General features: G+C 46.2%; 1 protein-coding gene across 5 annotated transcripts in view; it reads left to right on the forward strand.

Annotated features, from left to right (window-relative positions):
- Positions 1 to 19,004, forward strand: part of TMEM72 (transmembrane protein 72) — a 38,814-nt gene extending 19,810 nt beyond the window's left edge. Inside the window, exons 3-6 of one of the 5 annotated variants that reach the window (XM_028513771.2) lie at positions 10,464 to 10,530; positions 13,977 to 14,048; positions 14,845 to 14,984; positions 16,450 to 19,004. In XM_028513771.2, coding sequence (XP_028369572.1) covers positions 10,464 to 10,530; positions 13,977 to 14,048; positions 14,845 to 14,984; positions 16,450 to 16,928 — 758 coding nt within the window. In that variant the 3' untranslated portion in view covers positions 16,929 to 19,004. Of the gene's footprint in view, positions 1 to 10,463; positions 10,535 to 13,976; positions 14,049 to 14,844; positions 14,985 to 16,411 lie in introns of those variants that run through there. The other 4 variants (XM_036026681.1, XM_036026680.1, XM_036026679.1 and 1 more) reach the window with 4 other exon arrangements.
- Positions 19,005 to 20,380: the final 1,376 nt, after the last annotated feature.

Here is a 20,380-nt window from a genome sequence, read left to right on the forward strand (position 1 = left end):
TTATGAGGCCAACATCATCCTATTTCCAAAACCAGATAAAGACACAACAAAGAAAGAACACTTCAGGCCAATATCACTGATGAACATTGATGCTAAAATCCTCAACAAAATACTGGCAAACCGCATCCAACAATACATTGAAAAGATCATCCACCATGACCAAGTGGGATTCATTCCAAGGATGCAAGGATGGTTCAATATTCGCAAGTCAGTAAATGTAATACATCACATAAACAAAAGCAAAGACAAAAACCACATGATCATATCAATTGATGCAGAAAAAGCATTTGATAAGGTACAGCATCCATTCATGATGAAAACACTCTGCAAAGTGGTAATACAGGGAGCATTCCTCAACATAATAAAGGCCATATATGAGAGACCTACAGCCAACATCATTCTCAATGGGCAAAAGTTAGAATCTTTTCCACTAAGATCAGGAACAAGACAAGGCTCTCCACTTTCACCACTTCTGTTCAATATAGTACTGGAAGTTTTAGCCACAGTGATCAGACAAGAAAAAGAAATAAAAGGCATCCAAATCAGAAAGGAGGAAACAAAACTCTCACTGTTTGCAGATGAGATGATAGTATACATAGAAAATCCTACAGAGTCTACCAAAAAACTGCTTGACCTAATAAATGAATTTGGCAAAACAGCGGGATGCATAGTTAATATCCAGAAATCAAAGGCATTTCTGTACACCAACAATGAAACAGCAGAAACAGAAATCAAGGAAAAACTCCCATTTGAAATAGCAAAAAGAAAAAGAAAATATCTAGGAATAAACCTAACCAAAGAGGTAAAAGACCTGTATTCAGAAAATTACATAACACTCAGGAAAGAAATCAAGGAAGACACAAACAAATGGAAACATATACCGTGTTCATGGATTGGAAGAATTAATATCATCAAAATGTCCATACTACCCAAAGAAATATACACATTCAATGCAATTCCTATTAAAGTACCAATGGCATATTTCACAGACATAGAACAAACACTTGAAAAATTTATATGGAATCATAAAGGACCCCGAAAAGCTGCTGCAATTTTGAGAAAGAAGGGTAAAGTAGGAGGGATCACAATACCCTACACTAAACTCTACGACAAGGCCACTGTAATCAAAACAGACTGGTACTGGCATAAAAACAGGCACATGGAACAATGGAACAGAACAGAGAGCCCAGAAATAAACCCAAGTCTCTATGGTCAATTAATATTTGACAAAGGAAGCAGCAACATAAAATGGAGTAAAAATAGCCTCTTCAACAAAATGTGTTGGGAGAATTGGACAGCCACGTGCAAAAAAATGAAACTTGAGCACCAACTTACACCATATGCAAAAATAAATTCAAGGTGGATAAAAGACTTAAATATAAAACGTGACACCATTAAAGTCCTAGAGGAGAACATAGGTAGGAAAATCTCAGATATTTCACGCAGAAACTTTTTTACTGACATGTCTCCTAGAGCAAGGGACATAAAGGAAAGAATAAACAAATGGGACCTCATCAAAATGAAAAGCTTCTGCACAATTAAAGAAAACAGTATCAAAATTAAAAGAGAACCAACTGTATGGGGAAACATATTTGCCAATGATACCTCAGACAAAGGTTTAATCTCCAAATTATATAAAGAATGTACACGACTGCAGTCTGAGAAGACAAGGAATCCAATTAAAAAGTGGGCAAAGGACTTGAACAGACACTTCTCCAAGGAGGACATACAGAAAATCCAAAGACACATGAAACGATGTTCAATATTGCTAGCTATCAGAGAGATGCAAATTAAAACCACAATGAGATACCACTTCACACCAGTCAGAATGGCCATCATAAACAAAGCAACAAACAACAAGTGTTGGAGAGGTTGTGGAGAAAAGGGGACTCTAGTGCACTGCTGGTGTGACTGCAGACTGCTACAACCACTATGGAAAGCAGTATGGAACTTCCTCAGAAAACTAATAATGGATCTGCCTTTTGACCCTGCAATTCCACTGCTGGGAGTATATCCTAAGAACACTAAAACACCAATCCAAAAGAACCTATGCATCCCAATGTTCACAGCAGCACAATTTACAATAGCTAGATGCTGGAAGCAACCAAGATGCCCATCAGTGAATGAATGGATCAAAAAACTATGGTACATTTGCACAATGGAATTCTATGCAGCAGAAAGAAAGAAGGAGCTCCTACCCTTTGCAACAGCGTGGATGGAAGTGGAAAACATTATGCTTAGTGAAACAAGCCAGGTAGTGAAAGACAAATACCATATGATCTCACCTTTAACAGGAACCTAAACAACAAAACAAAGAAACAAGCAAAATATAACCAAAGACACTAAAATAGAGGCCAGGCTGACAGTGCCCACAGAAGAGAGTAGAGGGAATTTAAGGGGACAGTGGGAAGGGTTCACAGCAACAAACTTATAGGACACATGGTCATAAACTTAGGGGAGGGTGGTAAGGGGAGGAAAGTGGGGAGGGGTGGGAGCGGGGACTTGATTGGGAGTAAAAAGGAGAAAGCTGTATTCGAACAATGATTAAAATTTAAAAAAATTAAAATAGGAAGAATTGAAAAATAAAATGTCACTTAAAACACATGATAAAATCAATCATCCAACAACAGCCTCAAATACAAAACCAAACCAAACCAAACCAAACCAAACAAAACAACAACAACAAAAAACCCTCGTGTTGGTTTCTAACTGGCCAGACCAGTTTTTCTGATCTTGCTGGCTTCAGCTGCCTGAGGGACCTTTCAAATGCTCCTCTTTCTTCCCAGCCAGATCTCAGCAAGTCTCTCAGGAACCCTGGGCGCTCTGGAGCACACTGGCTCTCTGGAGCTCACTGCCATGTTCTTCGGGACCCCGGGGTCCCTGCAGGGTTCCAGCTCTACGATCTCAGGAGGTACCCGCGATGTCTTTGGATTCACTGCGCCCTCCCTGAGAGTCGTAAAAGGGCGCGCCCCTCCACGGAACTTTTGAGATTGGGGCTATAGGAAGGCACTAAGTGCCCGTCCCTTCCGGGATCACAGCACTGGAGTCAAGATTCCCGATGGGGCGCGCACTTCCCCAGATCAGAACTGCTGGCTCCGGAGACCTGAAAACTCCCGACTCCCTCCCAGCTCTGTCCTCCACCAATCCGCACTTCCACTGGGCTAGGGGTGCGGGCACTCTTCCAGGCTGCCCCTGGTCTGCTGGCTGGAGGTCCTCACTTCTCCCAGGTCTCTGGGTGGGTTTTCATAGTCCCTGGGTGATTCCCTCCCAGTCCAATTGGCCAATCTGTGCCTTCAAGCAACAAGCCCTCCCCTGGAGTTGCTCAACCCCGGTATCCAGGGGAGGGAGCAGTGACTCCCCTCTCCTGGGAGCCCCAAGGCAGACCTGGGAGCACCAGGCCTGGGGACTGCACACCCCTAGTCCCCGCACTGATCCCTAGGTCCCTTTTGTCCTGAAGCAGTCTCCTTACCGTTGGTTTTTCAATGATCTCAATAATTTTTGATGTCCTGCTTTCAAAAGTGATTCGGTAATCTAGTCCAGTTGCTCCGCTTCTCCACCGAACCACGAGTTTCCCTCCTCTTCACAGAAGCCAAGAAACACGCTGCCTAGAGCAAAGCCGCCATCTTCCCCTCTCCCACAATTGCTTGAGAAATTCTTTCTTGCAGAGAATTTGTTATAATTAAGCCCTGTTTGGGGGGAGGCGTATGGCATTTGTCTCCCTGTCTCCATGTCACGCTGTCACCTCTTCTGACTCCATGCCGAGTTCTATACGAGGACCTCAAGGTCCTTTGTTGGGGTGAATTGTTGATGAAAGTCACCTATTTTGTGCTGAACTAGAGCCCTGTGAAGGTAGAGTTTCAGAGACTCCTACCAGGCTGCCACATAAGGAAGGAAAAGAACCAAGAGTGAAGACCATATTGCATCAGCAGCCAGAGACCACAGATTATAGTCCTTGAATGTATCTGGATGCCAGGGCTGGAGTCATGGCCCTGGGGATGATGTCTCCGTCAGTTTAGAGTAAGCACCTATTTAAATGTTGTGCCCAGGAGCCTTGCTCAGTTCACCCTGGTCCTGGCTTAGCAGATGCTAAAACTTCTGTTTTACTCATAGCCCTGCCTACAGTTGAAGAGCTGGCAGAGTTCCTTAATCTAACACTACAAAGTAAGGACTGAGCCCATCCTCATTCACAGGGATGATGCAAGGCCTATAGCGAGCAGGTGGTCCACCCATGCAGTCCTGGGGAGACCGACACTCAGGAGATAGGATGGCTGACCTTATCACATACCAATTCCATTCTTCATCCTCTAATAAAAGGTTATACTTTATGTTCATTTTCTGGCTTCTAAAGGGTCTGGTTTTGAAGACTAGATGCTGAAAAGCTAGGAAACTCCAAGAGCTCAGTCAAAACAGTTTTGGAGTCCTACATCTATGCCAGGTGGAACTATGGCACCTTCCATAAACAGCTGGTTCCCAGCACAGGTCAGTGGGCAGAGGTCAGTGAGCACACACGATAGGGCCTTTCATGGCAATGCCTCATGTGGCTATCTGCAGTGAGTACTAGATATAGTTCACAATATTCTCCTATAGTGGGAGATCTCGCTTTTTGCTTTCTTCACTTTTTCAACTGAGCATCTTTGCAAAATAAAGTAGAAAGGACCTGCTTTGGAAAGTCAGAGCCTCATGGATCCTCTAAGAAATCCTAAGATATGAAGCCACCATAGAATTCTATGGCCCCAAAGAAGGCCCCAGACATTACCCTTATTCCTAGATGACTGGATCTGTAAAGCTGTGCACCCATTTGGGCAGGAGGACAGATGCTGCAGGACCTAGGATCCTGGGAGCTGACTTTCTGACAACCAAGTGAAGACCCAGTGAGAAAGGCCAGAGGCCATGAGGCCTTGGGAATATTCACTCCTGAAAGAGTCAGAATATAGACCAGGCCAGACACTGGAACTTCTGGGTCAAAAATCTCAAGTAGTTAGAGGATAAGATAAGCTGATTTTTCAGTTATCTATGGCTACATAATAAATCCACTCAAAATTTAGTGGCTTAGGACTACAACTCTTTTATTATGCTCAAAATTTTGTGGCTCAGGAATGCAGGCAGGGCACAGTGAAGACAGCTCACCTCAGTTCCATAATGACTGGGGACTCAGAGTGGTTATATGTTCTGTTAGCTAGGTTCAGCAGTTCTTCTGCACTTTGTACTTTCTGGGGCTGGATGTCCAAGAAAACTTCCCTTATATGTCCCATGCTTGATTGACAGGTTCTGGGGCCCTCGCTCTCTCTCTCTCTCTTCTCTCTCTCTCTCTCTCTCTCTCTCTCTCTCTCTCTCCATGATTATCTTGGGATTTCTCATACATGGTGGCCCCAGAAACATAAGACTTCTTACACAGTGGTAACTTCTCCCAGAACAAGCATTTTAAGAAGTCTCAGTAGAAGAAGCTGTTTGTGAATTAGCCATGCAACTCCCCCAAATTTACCTCTCCATCTTTCAATCAGACAAGTGAGTCACTAGGCCAGACCACACTCAAGGGAAGGAGAATTATGCTATACCTCTCAGTGGAAAGAATTGCAAAGAATCTGTGTCCAGCTTCAATCTAATACATATCCACTCTGTTGATACTCTGTTCATATCAGCCTTCACTGTTAACAAAGAAGTCCCACATTGCATTGTTATAATTAGGTTTATCTTTCAACTAACACTCTAAAGTAGAGTGTCAAATCCCCTTTGCTGTCAAAGATCCAGCAAGTCTGTGTCAGAGTTACTGCGTGGGGGTCAGCAGGAATGGTTTCACAAAGAAACCATTCCTGGATCATTTATCTTAGAGATGGTAATTGGCACAACCTTGAGAGGCCTGGGAGAACTTTGGGGAGATAAGTGTTAGGACTAGAGTAAGTCCGTGCTGAAGCAGTGGTCCCCAGGCACTTGGGTATACACAGATTGCTGATGAAGAGGTTTTCCCAGGACCACAGGGCACAGCTATCTCATTGGGCCTGGCTCCCTTGGAGGGATGGGAGGGAGTTGTCAGGTGAAAGAAGACATAAGAGTGTGGGACCAGGAAGCTACACTGTCACTGCTTCAGTGTGGCCATGTGAACTTGCTCAGCCCTAGGAGTTATACAGAGAGGCACCCAGAGACCAGACCATACCCTACATCTGTACATGGAGTCATGGCTGTCACACTTCCAAACTCTTAACTCATGCTGCTCCATCCTCCTGGTATCACCTTGCCTTTCTCCTCTGCAGAGATCTCCTCAGTTTCCAAGGAAATTCAGTCTGTGTTCTTCCTGTTCCCTATGCTGTAGCTTGTTCCCGCCTTCGACATCTCTACTTCATGGATCTGTTTAACTGACTGCTCAGATACATATTTCCTTTGCACCCCTGTACTTTACCTGGACTGGCACAAAGGATGTGCTATGAATGAGGGTATAGACTCACCACGGGGGACTTTGGACCTTGAACAACCAGGGCAGCCCTTGGGTGGCTTGGTGGATCTGCCCTGGGTGGTGAGATTTGGGCTACAACCACTTCTGACACTCAGAAGAGAGCTCTTTCCATGCTGAGGGCTCTTTGCCAGATCCCAAGGGTAAGGGGTGAATGTGTAAGTGCCAAATGGGTCACTGAGGTACGGATGGGACAGTTTTCTGCTGTTTCTGATGGACTTGGGGGATGCAGTAGTCCACTGCCCATGCAATACAGGTTTCATCCATTTGACACTTCCTATTCTTATTAAAGGCCCCAGGAAATGTCCTCTCCCACCTGCACCATTCTCTCTGGGGTCCTTCCCCGACCTCTGCCAGCAGGAACCTTGGAACCACTGAGAATTGGTCTTGACCTCAGCTTCCCTCTACCCTTTACTGCCAGTGGCCTGGACCAAGGTCTCACTTTCAGAATGCCGGTTTGGATTTTTTCATAAGTAACATGGGGTTGATAATTTCCACCTTGAGGAATGTTGTGAGAGTAAACAAGATATGTGTAGGGGGCCTACTGCAGTGTACAGCATGTGTTGGGATCTCCCTGAGAGGCAGTTGGAGTGACCTGCCCAGGGATCTTTCAAACCCAAATGTCTTGTGGTTACTTGTACCGTCTCATATCTCTGCTTCCACTGCCCAAAAAAAGACAAAAGACCATCATGTGACAGTAGGACATGCCCTTCACCTCTCTGCTGAAAATTTTGAGCTCCCAGGGGGCTCTTCTCTTGTCTGAGCCCCCAGACAGAGCAACCCTGCCCTCTCCCAAGCGTCCTCCCCGCAGATTCCCTGGGCACACCATTAAAAGCCACAACCAGAAATTTGCTTTAAGTCAGAGCAACATAGAAAATGGAGTCTACCAGTGTGCTGGGAGAGGGTCAGAAACATCTAGAGCAGGGTCCTATACCTTGGCCACCATGTTACATCTGCCAGCAGTCTTAGCCAAATAGCACCAAAGCCTCTTATCCTTCTGCCTGAGGTCAAGGAGCTTTCTGAAATGCCAATCTGAGCATATCACTCAACTGCTCCAAAACACCCAAAGTGTCCCATGCCCAATGTGTGGAAACTGGTACTTAAAGACCCACAGTCTGGCCTCAGTCCACATACTGTCCACTGCCCCACTTCTTGTGCCCCTGCTCCACAAGAAATAATTTGCTGTTATGCTTGCAAGGAGAGGTCTTCCTGCAGTGCCCTGCCCCTTCATTTATACATGTCCATTTCCTGCTGCCTTCCCAGTCCATTTAGGTTTAAAGTCTTCAGGAATGGCCCTTATCTCTCTGGCTCTCAGAGCACTTCGGTGAGCCTCTCTTGCAGTCTGAGTCACGGTACTTTTTTCAGTTTGTACACATCATGTCTTTCTTTCTGGACCAGGCATGCCCCAGAGAGAAGCCCGATGCCTGACTCTAGCCCACCATTGGGCTTGACCCCACATCATTCCAAAAGTAAACACAGAAGATGAGATAGAATATACCATCTAAGAAGAGCTGCCAGGAGACACCCAGAAGTGCAGCCAACTCGCTCCAGAGCAGAATCAAGGTCATGGGTGGAGGCCACAGGCAGACAGACAGATGTAGGGGACAGATGGAAGGACTTTATGTTGGTCCATCTTGTCTCAACCTTGCATACTGACCCTTTGTTTCAGTCAGCAGGTATCAAAATAGCTCTCCACAAGCCAAATGGGTGCCAGTTAGGGAACCAGGCTGTTTCCAAAACTGTTTGCTGCCACCTGCTGGACATTTGCCACAAGCCCATGTAAATCTATAAAGACTCTGATGTGAATGAAGCCTGGGCCAAAAATCAACAAGCTATTTCACTGAGCAACTGTGATGTATTTAGCATAATTAGCTTACTTAATCCTCATAACCATTATGTTCAAGAAAGATAATGAGGAAACTGAGTCTCAGAAAGATTGAGTGACTCAGCTATTAACTAACAAAGGAGAAATTAAAATGTAGGCTCTAACCTAGGCATTCGTGGTTGGTTGGCTATTTGTTTTGTTTACACTCTCTGTACCTCAGCTTCCTCTTCTGTAAAATGAGGATAACATAGCACTTTCTCAGAGGAATGTTGTGATAATTAAAGAAGTTAATAAATGTTAAGTGATGAGAACAGGACAGGATACACAGTGAAAAATAAATAAATGAACATTTGCCTACAACACACACACACATATACTACACACATACACCACACATAGCTCATACACCATCACACACATATACCACATACAACACACCCCAATGCATAATACATATCACATACAACATGCTAACCGGCACATACTACCACCACACACATATGCCACGTGTAACACATACCAACATATGCATACCACACAAAAAACACAATGCAGACATTACACACTATACACATACACTGGTAGACAGTAAAAACCAGAAAACTGCCCACCACTTGTGGCCAGAAATCTCAAATTTGGTCTGTAGATCCTTTACATTCTGGCTTATGTGTGTCCTTGTGAGAACACAGCCTTATTTTCCTTCCTGTGAAATGGGAGTATGGAATTCTCTGCATCACAGGGCTACTATGAGGAGCCAGGATACATGTGACCATTATGTGTAAACCATTAAGTGCCCTGCAGATTGTACTGGCACTGCAGAAGGGTGTGTGGCTGACAAGCATTCCCTGCTCCTCACTGGGGAAGAGTCAGTGAGCAGCCAGGACCTGCTAAGGACAGAAACACAGTGTCCTCCACCACTCTCAAGCACAGGGGAGCCTCCATCACTAGGAATACATGGGTTCTGTCCTTCCTTTCCTAGATTAAAGCACTCTGTCACCTTCTCCCTGTAGCACTTCCACAATCCGCCAGGTGTAAAGGTGGAGATGTTGGTGGTGTAAGTGAGGGGTTCTACACTTCATTTCAGGAGACAGCACTTCTGCAGTAGGTAAAGATCTCAGACCACCCAGGGTTAGAAGCTTACACAGCTTCTCTGCCAGAGAAGAGAAAAGGCATCAGGCCTGGGAATGCCCATGAGCAGCAGAAGAGAATGACCACTCACAAACAAATCTGACAACCCAGCTCACCATCTTTGAATTTGGGGGGTAGAATAGGACAAGGTGGCAAATAGTAGGGTATGTTATCTGAGCCCAGAGAGAAAATGTAGATGCATGGAGTATGATCACATATGTCTAGAAAGAGGTCTGATTTGTGGACCAACATGATCCTGGAGGAAAGTTTGTGAATATCTGAGTGCTGTCTGGGAAATGTTTCTGTCAGTGAGTACATGGGGTCAGAGCCATAGCTGGTTGACTAAACCTGTTAGAGCAAGAGAGTCCTGTGAGCAAATGACAGGGAACCAGCAAGTCTGCAAAGTTGTGTCCAAGACAAAATTCCCCTTGGAAAAATGGAAGATTAAGGGATTGAGCACAAGCATTTGAACACCAACTGCCAAGAAAGAACAAGAGGGAGATGAGGCTGAGCACTTCCCATGCCAGAGCAAAACCCCAGGGGCTTAATCAGCACTGGGTCCAAAGCAATGAGCCGGGAGTAGGTGCCAAAGCAGCAAGTGAAAAAAAAAGGTCATGAAAACAGCAAGGACAGGCAGGTCTCACCCATGTCCAAGCACTGCAGCCTAGACACACAGCACACGTGGACATGGGCCTGCAGGACAGTGAGGGCCCTTGAAGCTAGGACACACAGAAGATAGCTATAGGGCAGAGCATGTGGTGTCTTGTCATCATAGGCTGTCTCTGGGGGTGCTAAGGGATGGTGGCATGACCAGTGTAGGCAGAGAAGGATAGCATTTGTGCTCTGGACTAAAAGACCTGTGGGGTTCTGCCTCAAACCTCTCTGGTTTCCAGAAACCAATTCAGAAGGTTCCCTGCTCTCTTGTATCTTGCCAGCCACCAATCTCTGTGCCCCCTGGGAAACAGTCCCCAAGGAAAAGGCTCACTCTATGGCCAAAGAGCCCTCCTCAGGGCAGTGCTGTGGCTGGAGCAACTGGGCCACTTTTCCCTCTCCTCTTCCCTTTAGTGTTGATCGGCGTGGGCACCGAGACCTTCCTCCGGGGGCACTTCAAAAGCTTGGCTTTCTACCTGCTGTGAGTATGTGGACACATGCCCTTCTTTGCCTTCATATTCTGCCCCAGCTCACTCTGAGTCTATCTTCTTAGATTAACCCAGAGCACCCTACCCTTTCCCATGATAAGTCCATCCTATCCCAGAGATGGAAGGACTAGAGGCACCCTTAAGCTATCCTCTGCTTTGAAAAGGGCTTTAGTCAAACCATCCCATAAATCAACCAACTGTCCTATCACCCACCTATCCATCTACCCATCTATCCACCCATTTATCTCTTCAATAATTTCTTAGCTAGAAAACATTAACTGAGTTCTTCTTTTAGAGAGAGGAGAATCTGAAAGGACTATAAACATCAGCCCATCTTCATGCCAAGCACAATTAAAGGTTTTATTTACATCATGTCATTTAATGACGGCACTGTAGAAGTGAATGGTGTCCCAGTTTTGCAAATAAGAAAATTCAGTAGGAGTAAGCTGCTCAGCCCACATCACCAAGCTCATGAGCATCAGGACACAGACTCATGGGGCCCCAGTTCTTTTAGTTCCCCAAACTGTCCTTTCATCTCTGCCAGCTGTCTCTGCAAACACCCCCTGGCAAGGAGGAGACCACGGTACAGTAATGTCCTAGGGTGGGAGAAAAGCGTAGCATCCCTGCAGGCTCTGACTACCCAGCTTCTCAGCAGCCCAATTCTGAAAGACACAGGGAGCCCAGTATGCCTGTGGGGTCAGCAAGATGCGTCCTCTCCTCCCTTTCCCCTCCCCCTTCACATCTACCTTCATCACAGTGGTCTCGTCTGCATGCTAAGGAGCCCATCCACCCTGCTCAGACAAGCTCTTTGGTGTGCAGAATGGATCACATCCACCATCTTCCAACCATGTTCCAACCTCCCAGTGCATTTCCACAATGCCATAACATCAGCCCCCTAGAAACACAGGGCTTTCTGACAGTTTTTAATGGCTTCCATAGCCTCTCCAAGCCACTCTTTTTTGTACTCTTCTAACCTCCACCTTATTTCTTCTCACTCAGTTTATACCCCAGGAGGTTCTGACTCTTTCCTAAACACATCCACATCACCTTCCCTTAAGCCTTTGCTCATCCTGTCAGACACCTGCGGTGCCTTTTCACCCACTTCAGTATTCCCAAAGCATTCCTTCCTGGCATTCTGCCCTGGGACCCCTGCCTGTGCCTGGGACCCTCACTGTCTGGAAGTGACTTCTTGCTCTAAAGGTCCTCTATGTCTTACTGAGCCTGTCCCAGCCACTATGCACTGTCTCCCTAGAATACAGAGGCAGGCCCTGGACTTCCTCCTCTCACTATGTTTTCCTCATTCACCCAAAAACATTACTAGGGTAAGACCTACGGGTTATTTTCTTACTGTACCGGGTCAGGTTGTGGCCAGTTAATGCTGCCTGCTTTCTGCCCAGCACGCTGCCTCTTCCTGATTGCTCTGCCTATCTTAAGGGGACACTGTGCCCATCTGGTCATTTCATGGTCCAGTCCTAGAAGAAGTTATTTCTGACTATTCCTTCCTCTCCAACCCTGAGGGATTAATACCCATGGTCTACCTTGCCCATTCTTCCTGCACTCATGTCCATTCATTCCTCAAGGGCCATCCAGATGTCCAAATGTCCTACTTCCCTATCTTCACTCCTTCCTCCCATTCTCTCCCACAACATACGCTCTCCCCTATGCAGATCTTGGACTCTTGGCACTGTGTTCCCTCACACTTAGAACCTTCATTCATTGTAACAAATACCCTTTATGAATGTCACTGCCTTCTCTGTGTCCCAAGGACCAAGCACAGACCATGGTCAAAAGTAGACACCAGAAGGAACTAACCTGTCATTGACTTTTCCGTTGTTCTTCTCCACTTCTCCTTTACACTTGCTTCCTTCCCTTCTTCCTCTTTCCTACAAGGCCTCTCACTGCCTTCCTCATACTTACCCAATGTCTGAAGGTATTACCACTTAACATCTGAAGAGTAAGAGTTAGGAAGACACTGGGAGGCATAGAGAGTGTGGGAGAAAGTAGAGGTAAAGTACTAAATAGTCACAGTAAGAGAGAGAAAGCAATGATAGTAACTAATACATACAGGAGTGAACAAAAGTAGGTTTGCAGCTGTGAGTATGCAAAACACAGAGTTCATTCTTGTATTGTTATTTATTAACATGTATGTTTTCATATGAACAACTATAAACCTACTTTTGCCTACACTGGTGTCTGTATATAATGATAACTATGTGCCAAGCACATTTGAAGGACTTTAAAAATATCAACATATCTAGTCCTTGTAACAATTTTATTGTTAAAACACAGTAATTACTCTCAGAAAACTGAGGCACAGAGAGGTCAAGCCCCTTGCCTATGGTAACACAGCCAATCAGGAACACCGCCCAGGACCCTGAGGAAACCCTTTTCCTGTAAGGCAACATCTCCTCTCACTCATTCATTTACTTCCATGACAGTCCACAGAACACTTAAAAAATAAGTCTTTCCAAGAGTAGGCCCAGGCCACATGGAAGAATTAGAGATTACCAGACAGACAAGGAGAGAAGGGAGAAGTTCTTCCAAGAGAAGCATGCCTGTGCAAAGGTCCTGTGGCACCTGGTGTAGTCAGAGGAATATGGAAGCTCATGTAGGCTTTTAAAAGGCATGCTAAGGAATTTCAATTCTGTAGGTCAGTGAGATTATCCAGTAAAAAAAAAAAAAAAAAAATAGAAAGTCTGGGACTGGCCCAGAAATCTATCATTTTACATATTCCCCAGGGGGTTTTTATCAGAAGGTCTGTGGACCACAAATGGAGCATAAGGATGCTTTGAAGAATTCTAAATTGGGAAGAATATGATCAGATTCGGGTGTCAGAACAAGCCCTTGGGGAACCTCTGGTGATGAAGTGGAGGAGCAAGGTGCAGAAGGTGAGGGCCAGGGAGTAGTGAGGCCAAAAGGTACATGTGTCCCAGGGGAATATCCAAACTCAGGTGATACAGATAAGGCCAGAGAGAACAGGACTAATTGTAAGACTATTTAAGGAACACAGTCAGCCTGCCCTAGTGGCTTTTTGGATGAGGAGAAAAGAGTGAGAAGAAAATGGATTAAGCTTTAAGACTCTTAAGTCAGACAATGACTGTCTGTCCTAGTGACTGTAGGTAGAAGAACATCTGCCAGTGTCAACACAGGGGTTTTGTGATCAAGGTGGTCTCTCATGCCAGCCCGAAGCATCCTCCTCACCAATGCCTGAGCCCAAGACCCCAACTCCTTCACCACCACAGCCCAACCCAGCACAGGTCCTGGCATCAAGATGGCTCCTGGTAGAAGCTGGTTGGGTGGTGGGGTTAAGTCAAGAAACTCCTGGTCCATTGGTTAGCTGTAGCTACCCAAGAGGCCAAGGTGCTGTGAGGAGATAACCCACAGGAAAGTGAAGGGAGAATCAAAGGATGCCCAGCTCCCTCACCTGTCTCCATCATAGGTTTACAGGAGTCACCGTCTCCGTGTGTGAAGGGGCCTATTTTGTGGCTCAGATGTTGACCATCTGCTTTCAGTAAGTAGCCTCCACTGCCAAGGGATCCTTGCCTTTTCTCCGGGGCCAGGGAGGGAAAAGCCCTAGGCTTAAAGGGGCATTTTTTCATCTCTGGAACCCTCCTCATCCAGCTAGGGTCTGGTCACAAAGGAATTGACTACCAGGGGTAACGAAAGAGCCATGGCAAGCAGTGGGGTATAGAAGGAGGGCCAGCCCCCATCACTCCCCAAAGCCAGCCTGGACAGGATGAAGCTGTGCCCTCCTCTAGGCCAATTTGGAGAATGACAAAGGCAGGTGCTTCCTTCCTTTGAAACCTGGAGGTAGCAACCCTGAAGAAACCTGCTCGGTACCAGGCCTCTGCCAGGCCTGTGTATGGACTCTGCATGCCAGTTAAGAAGCCCCTCCAGGCCAATGCCATTTCATGCCTAGGCAAGTCTCTGGGAGCAAGGTGCAGCTGGATTCCAGCCTGCTCACCCACGTAGCCAAGCCCTTTGTGCAGTGCACGATCTGCGTAATTGTTCCAGCCAGGTGTCTCCCATACCGCCTACCTTCTCCACTGTACTGTGGACTTCCCAGGGGACCCTTGAGTCCCCTACTCTCCTTTTACTGCCTTTGTAGCCCCTCTGGAGGGGCACAAGCAAGAACCCTAATTATGTAACTACTGAGAACTCCTGCCCTAGGGGTGTTCAGCCAGATGCCACTATAGAGAACATGGCCACAGCAGAACACCATCCCAGCCCCCTGTAGCCTCATGGAATGCTGATGTTTTCCTGAGTCATTTTCTTCTTGCCACTAACCCTAAACTTTTTCCTCCCAGGTGTCAGCCAGGGTCTCTGGCCTACATAGCAAGGGAGAAGGCCCAGTGGCTGGGCTGCTTCCAGAAGTTCTTGGCCTATATGCTGCTGTCTGTGGCCTGCTTTCTCCACCCTGTGCTGGTCTGGCACGTGACCATCCCAGGTAGGAGTTATAGGAGGTAGTAGAAGCAGGCAGCCCCCATCACAGGTAGGCAATAAGCAGAAAGGGTTGAATCCTTCTCACCTCAGTCAGCAGTTGCATTGGCTCCAGGACTCCCACTCGCCCCCTTGCCTGCTCTGGCTGAGGTTATGAGGACAAGGACCTATCAGACTTCTCCATCCTGATTAAGTATCAAGAATGTCCTTTAATCTTCCATGTAGGTGTCCAGAAGCTGCAGCTCTAAAAGGGACCTGGCCTTTCTCTCAAAGCCTGTGTAGAGATTGAGCTTTAGGAGGGTGAGATGGCCATTGCTCTGCCCAAAACCACCCATGTCTCCTCAGTGCCTGATTCAGATCCAAACTCTTCATCCTGGTTGGGAAAGCACAACATGAAAGAACCCCCAAAGACCCTCACAGCTGCAACATCTTCCCCTACTTTACCTCACAAATCCTGCTGGTCAGCCTGGTTCCTGATCTCAGAAGCCAGGACTCATACTTCCACCTTCTGGGTTTTGTCCTGACTTTTCTGCTAACAGCCTCCTCTGCCTTCTTTATAGCTGTGAAACTGTGCCCCTTCTCATGACCCATCTAAAATGCCAGAAACCAAACTGCCCAGGGAAATAAGATTGAAAGCTAGAATCCCCTTTTCCTTCCTGCAGTTTCTCATAAAGTACCTGTCATGGTTTCTGAAGGCCACTCTGCCAGGCTCTTCAGTGGGCTCCTGAGCAGGATTCACTGCAGAGGCTAGAGCAAGCCACTACCTCCTACTCCTTGGAAAAGGAGAAAGGCCCAAGAGGCTCTGGCCCTGGCAGGCAGGACAGCCACCTTCCCCTCTTCTTCTGGACAGGGCAGAATTCCCAGCAAAGAACCCAGAGCTGCAAGTCTCAGCCTGGAACAAAGGGGTCTGGAGGCTGCGTGAAGGGCCAGGAAGGGGGGCAATGCTACACCAGCCCCACACAAAAGTATCTGTACTTTTCTCTGTGGTTATTGGGGAGGCTAAAAAGTGAAGGCAATCTCCCACTTCTGGAATGGGAAGGAAGTCTAGTTCAGCAGGTGGGGCCTGGTATCCAACATAGAATCCAGACACATTGAAGGTGTTACAGGTCCAGCTCTAATAAGCTGTACTAAGAGGGAGGCTAAGTGACTATGAAAGCCTATTCAGGCAGCACCAGGGTCAGCTGTTAGTAGAAAGGGAGCCTCAGGCACAGGGTACCTTATCTAACAGTCAGGAGGAGGGTTCTAGCATGGCACTAGCCCTGCTGACATGCCCCAGCCAGGCACCAGGCCTGTCCCTTGAATCTGATGTGGGTGGGTAATGTGGGTGTGTTAGGTGAGAGGACTGGAGCACAGGCAGCCTGAGTGTGGCCGCACAGGTGTGCTGTCATGGCCTTTTGGAATGGTGGGTTTGAATAGCCTCTGGCTTTTCTCTAGGACACATCTTGTATCCTGACCTCCCAGATCTCTTCCAGGCTCCATGCTCATCATCACTGGCTTGACCTACTTCCTTCTTAGCAAGCGTAAGAAGAACAAAGCTTCCCCTGAGGTGCCAGTCTCCCAGGAGCAGTACACAGACCCCTCCAGCAGTGCCATGAGCACCATCATCTCTGGGGACACTGAGCAAACCTACGCCTTCCATGGAGCCCTCAAGGAGGGGTCCAGCTCCTTCTTCACACACATGAAGTACATCCTAAAGGGGACCAGGAAACCCAGCACCCTCCAGTGCCCAGATGCTCTGACAGAGCTGACTTTGGAGCCAGCTGACTCACTAGCCAAGAAGAAGCAGGTGCACTTTGAAGATCATGTGGTCAGGATCATCCCAGGCCTCATCGAAGACCCAGACAATGAGGACAGTGAGCCAGAGGAAACCACCTCTGACACCACCCCCATCATCCCTTCATCCCAGGCTCCACTTTTCCTGCCTTCCCTCACGGACATCATCCTCTTCTGAGCTGCTTACTCAAGCCTTGGAGATGTTTGGCAAGGGGCTGGCATAGATTAATGACTCTGCCTGGAGTTTTCTGATATCTGTGGACCCTCCAGGGAGCCCAGGGTCTTTGTAGGTCAGCTCTTCAAGGTGTGACCAAACATACTCCAATGAACCTCTGGGGCCATTGAGCAGCATGATACGTCCTGAAGCAGCCTTAAGGGAGGTACAAATGAAGCCCACACTGCTTCAAACTAGAACAAGTTCTTTCTCCTGCACATAGAGTGAGGAAATCTTTGTGCTTTCCCCAAAAAGATCATCACTCCCACTTCACACAAGGCTGCCTCAGCCCCAGGAGAAGCCACCAGACTTCTGCTGCTCCTGACACAGGTCTCAACACTCAGCAAGGACTTATGTCCATCCCATTTCTGAGACAACATCCCAGCTCTGAAGGCCCAAGGATGCACTGGCAACTTATGCATGTCAACAGACAAGTATTGAAGGTGGCCGTGGGTCCCAACCTCCAAATGAGATTGCTCAGATAGGGATAAAAGGCCAGACTGCAGGCCCTTAGGACAGGGGAGTAGTGCCCAGCAGTGAGCTTCATGCTGTTTGTGCTCTGGGGCTGGGGCTGGGGCTGGGCAGCAGGGGTCACAGAGCCACTGAGGGGAAAAAGTGCCACTTTTCTTACTGCAGGGAGAGCCAGGCCAGATGAGTGATGCTTGTTCTGAAAACACCACTGAGGCCTGCCTGCACCCCACCTCATGAACTTTTCCAAGATTCCAAGTAGATGATGTACACTAAAAGCTCCTGAAAGCCAATGACAGCTTTCAGTCATGAATGCCACAGCACAAGATGCAGTGCCTGCTATACTCAAGGACCTCAGAGGTGGTGCCCTGAAGATTCACCCAACAAAAAGAATTGCCTCTGCCACTCTTAGATGTCTGGTAGCAGAATAGGTGATAAATATATGTTTGTTCGAAATGGGAAGGAAGAGGAGGGAAAGAGGGATGGTAGGAGGAAAGTGATCAGGCAAGTTAGCTCTCTGCAACCACTTCATGGAAGTGGGAGTTAACTCAGATTAAGCAAAGAAATTTGAATCAGATATTCCTTAGTTAAAGGACTTGCAATATGTTTTCATTTCTAAAAAGTGTCCTTTGGTCCACAGGGTTATTGTAAGGAAGAGCAAACATGCTCTTCTTCATACACAATCTGAATTAATGAGAAATCCAATCACATGCTCCCAAGTTTGTGCGTGAGCAGACACCAAGATCTTCAAAACAGCCCTCAGAGCACATGCTTTAAGGTCTAGGTAAGAAATGTGTGTTCATTCTTGCGTACTTTTCAACATCCCCTACAAGTTATTTCACAAATGTATGGAAATAGCCAACTAGAAGCTAGTATCATTTTCATGCCTAAAGACAGCAAGTGTATTATCATACTAGCAGATCTCTTCCTGCAATAACAGTTCTTTTGTAAACCAAGTGAAAAAGACACACTTCCATAAGCCCTCTGTGATGGAAGTAGTGGAGCTGTTTCTTTAACTGTCACTGAGAAGGGACTTCAGGATCTGAGAGTCACAGTCAGGAGACAATGAATAATATGGAACGTGAGTATGTATATATGGGAATTGTACCCATTTCTTAATGGGGTGGAGTCCTAGACAGGCCACATGTGCACAGAAGGAGCCCAGGCTCTTGCACCTGTCATGTGGAGAAGGGGAATGTGATGAACACAGCACAGATGCAGCCAGCCTCTGCAGACCCCAGCGTTCCTGCTCTATTCTCAGAAGCTTAGGCAGCAGAGCTAGATGGGTGACCAGCTTACATGCAAGAAGCACACCCAGAAGTATAATGTCAGAGCTCTCAGATCTCATTTAATAAACATTTCTGTAAACCCAAAAGCATTGTTTTTGTTCCATCTTAGAGGTGAATGGGAAAATGGGAGCTCCAGGTGATAAGCTCTGCCTGTGACTCCGAGATATCTAGGCTTCCTTGTGCCTGACATCAGTTAAGGGAGAGTCTGATGCAGCATTAGTGGTCCAAACAATTATGATCTTACCAAGATTAGCAAAGTACAGTTTTCAAACACTCATTGCTGTAAAAAGAGAAAAAGGCTGAGGTGAGATCATTAAATAGACCAAAGCCCTCACCTCTGTCGGTGGACCAAGCAAGAAATTTCCATCTCCTCATAAGCAGATGTATACCATGTGTCACCAGTTGATTCTCAACCCAAGACAACCATCCTTATTCACTTCTATCCCTGCACAGAATCTCATTTTTGCTGAGAACAAAACAGAAGTGCTGACCCCAGTGTGTCCCACGTCCCTTTCTTAGAAGAAAGCAGATCAGACATTGTGTAGATGTGAAACAGTATCAGGAAGTAGAAAGAACTCATTAATTCTTCCACTAACATGCCGATTGACCCTGGCCAAACCCCTTTATCTCTCTGGTATCAATTTTCCCTATTAAGTGGAAATAGCAGAATTTCTCCCAGGATTGGTGGTGTGACCAGTTAACCGAGGAAGACAGGGAAATGCTCTTCGGATCACAAATCACCCAAGCCGGTGTTAAGTGTACTTTTCTTTTACTGTGGGATCCTCACAGTGAGAAAGCCCCAGCATAAGAAAGCACCGAGGTAAACACCACCAAGACTTCTCTCTGCTTCAAGGCCACTGTAGATGCAAAAGCTTCTTTCTCAAATCCAGATTCCAATGCTTGAACCTGGAGATGATGCAGCCAGCAACCCTCCAGCTTAGAGAGCCATGGTGGAACCCCAATCCTGAAGAGCCATGCCCTGGGGGCCAACCAGTATAAGCGCTCTTTCCCATCAGTGCTAAGAGATTTTTTTTTTAGTTTTTTAAATATTTTTATTGAGATATATGAGATATAACCTACATACCATAAAATTCACCAATTCAATTTTTTTAGTACATTCATTGTCAAGTACATCACAATTCAAGTTCACATTTCATCACAGCTGCCCCAAAACATTAATGGTCACTTTTCACCCTACTCTAAATACACCCTAAGCAACCACTAACCTACTTTATGTTTTTACAGATTTCCCTTCTGGACATTTCCTATACATTGAATCAGATAAGACATGGTCTTTTGTGACTTGCTTTGTTCACTTATCATAATGCTTTCAAGGTTCATTCATGTTTCAACATGTATCTTTATTTTATTCTTTTTTTGTGGCTGAAAAATATTCCATTATACAGATATACTATGTTGTTTTATCTTTTCATCTGTTGATAGATATTTGGGCAGTTTCTACTTTGTGCCTATTATAAATATTGTTGCCAAGAACATTTATGTACAAGTGTTTGAATGGGCATATATTCTCATTTCTGTTAGATATATACCTAGGGGTGGAATTGCAGAGTTAAATGATAACTCAATATTTAACCTCTTAATGAAGTGTTAAACTTCCAAAAGGGGATGTACCATTTTACATTCCCGCCAACAATGTAT

The sequence above is a fragment of the Phyllostomus discolor genome, chromosome 5, assembly GCF_004126475.2.
Source record: "Phyllostomus discolor isolate MPI-MPIP mPhyDis1 chromosome 5, mPhyDis1.pri.v3, whole genome shotgun sequence".
NCBI classification, from domain to species: domain Eukaryota; kingdom Metazoa; phylum Chordata; class Mammalia; order Chiroptera; family Phyllostomidae; genus Phyllostomus; species Phyllostomus discolor.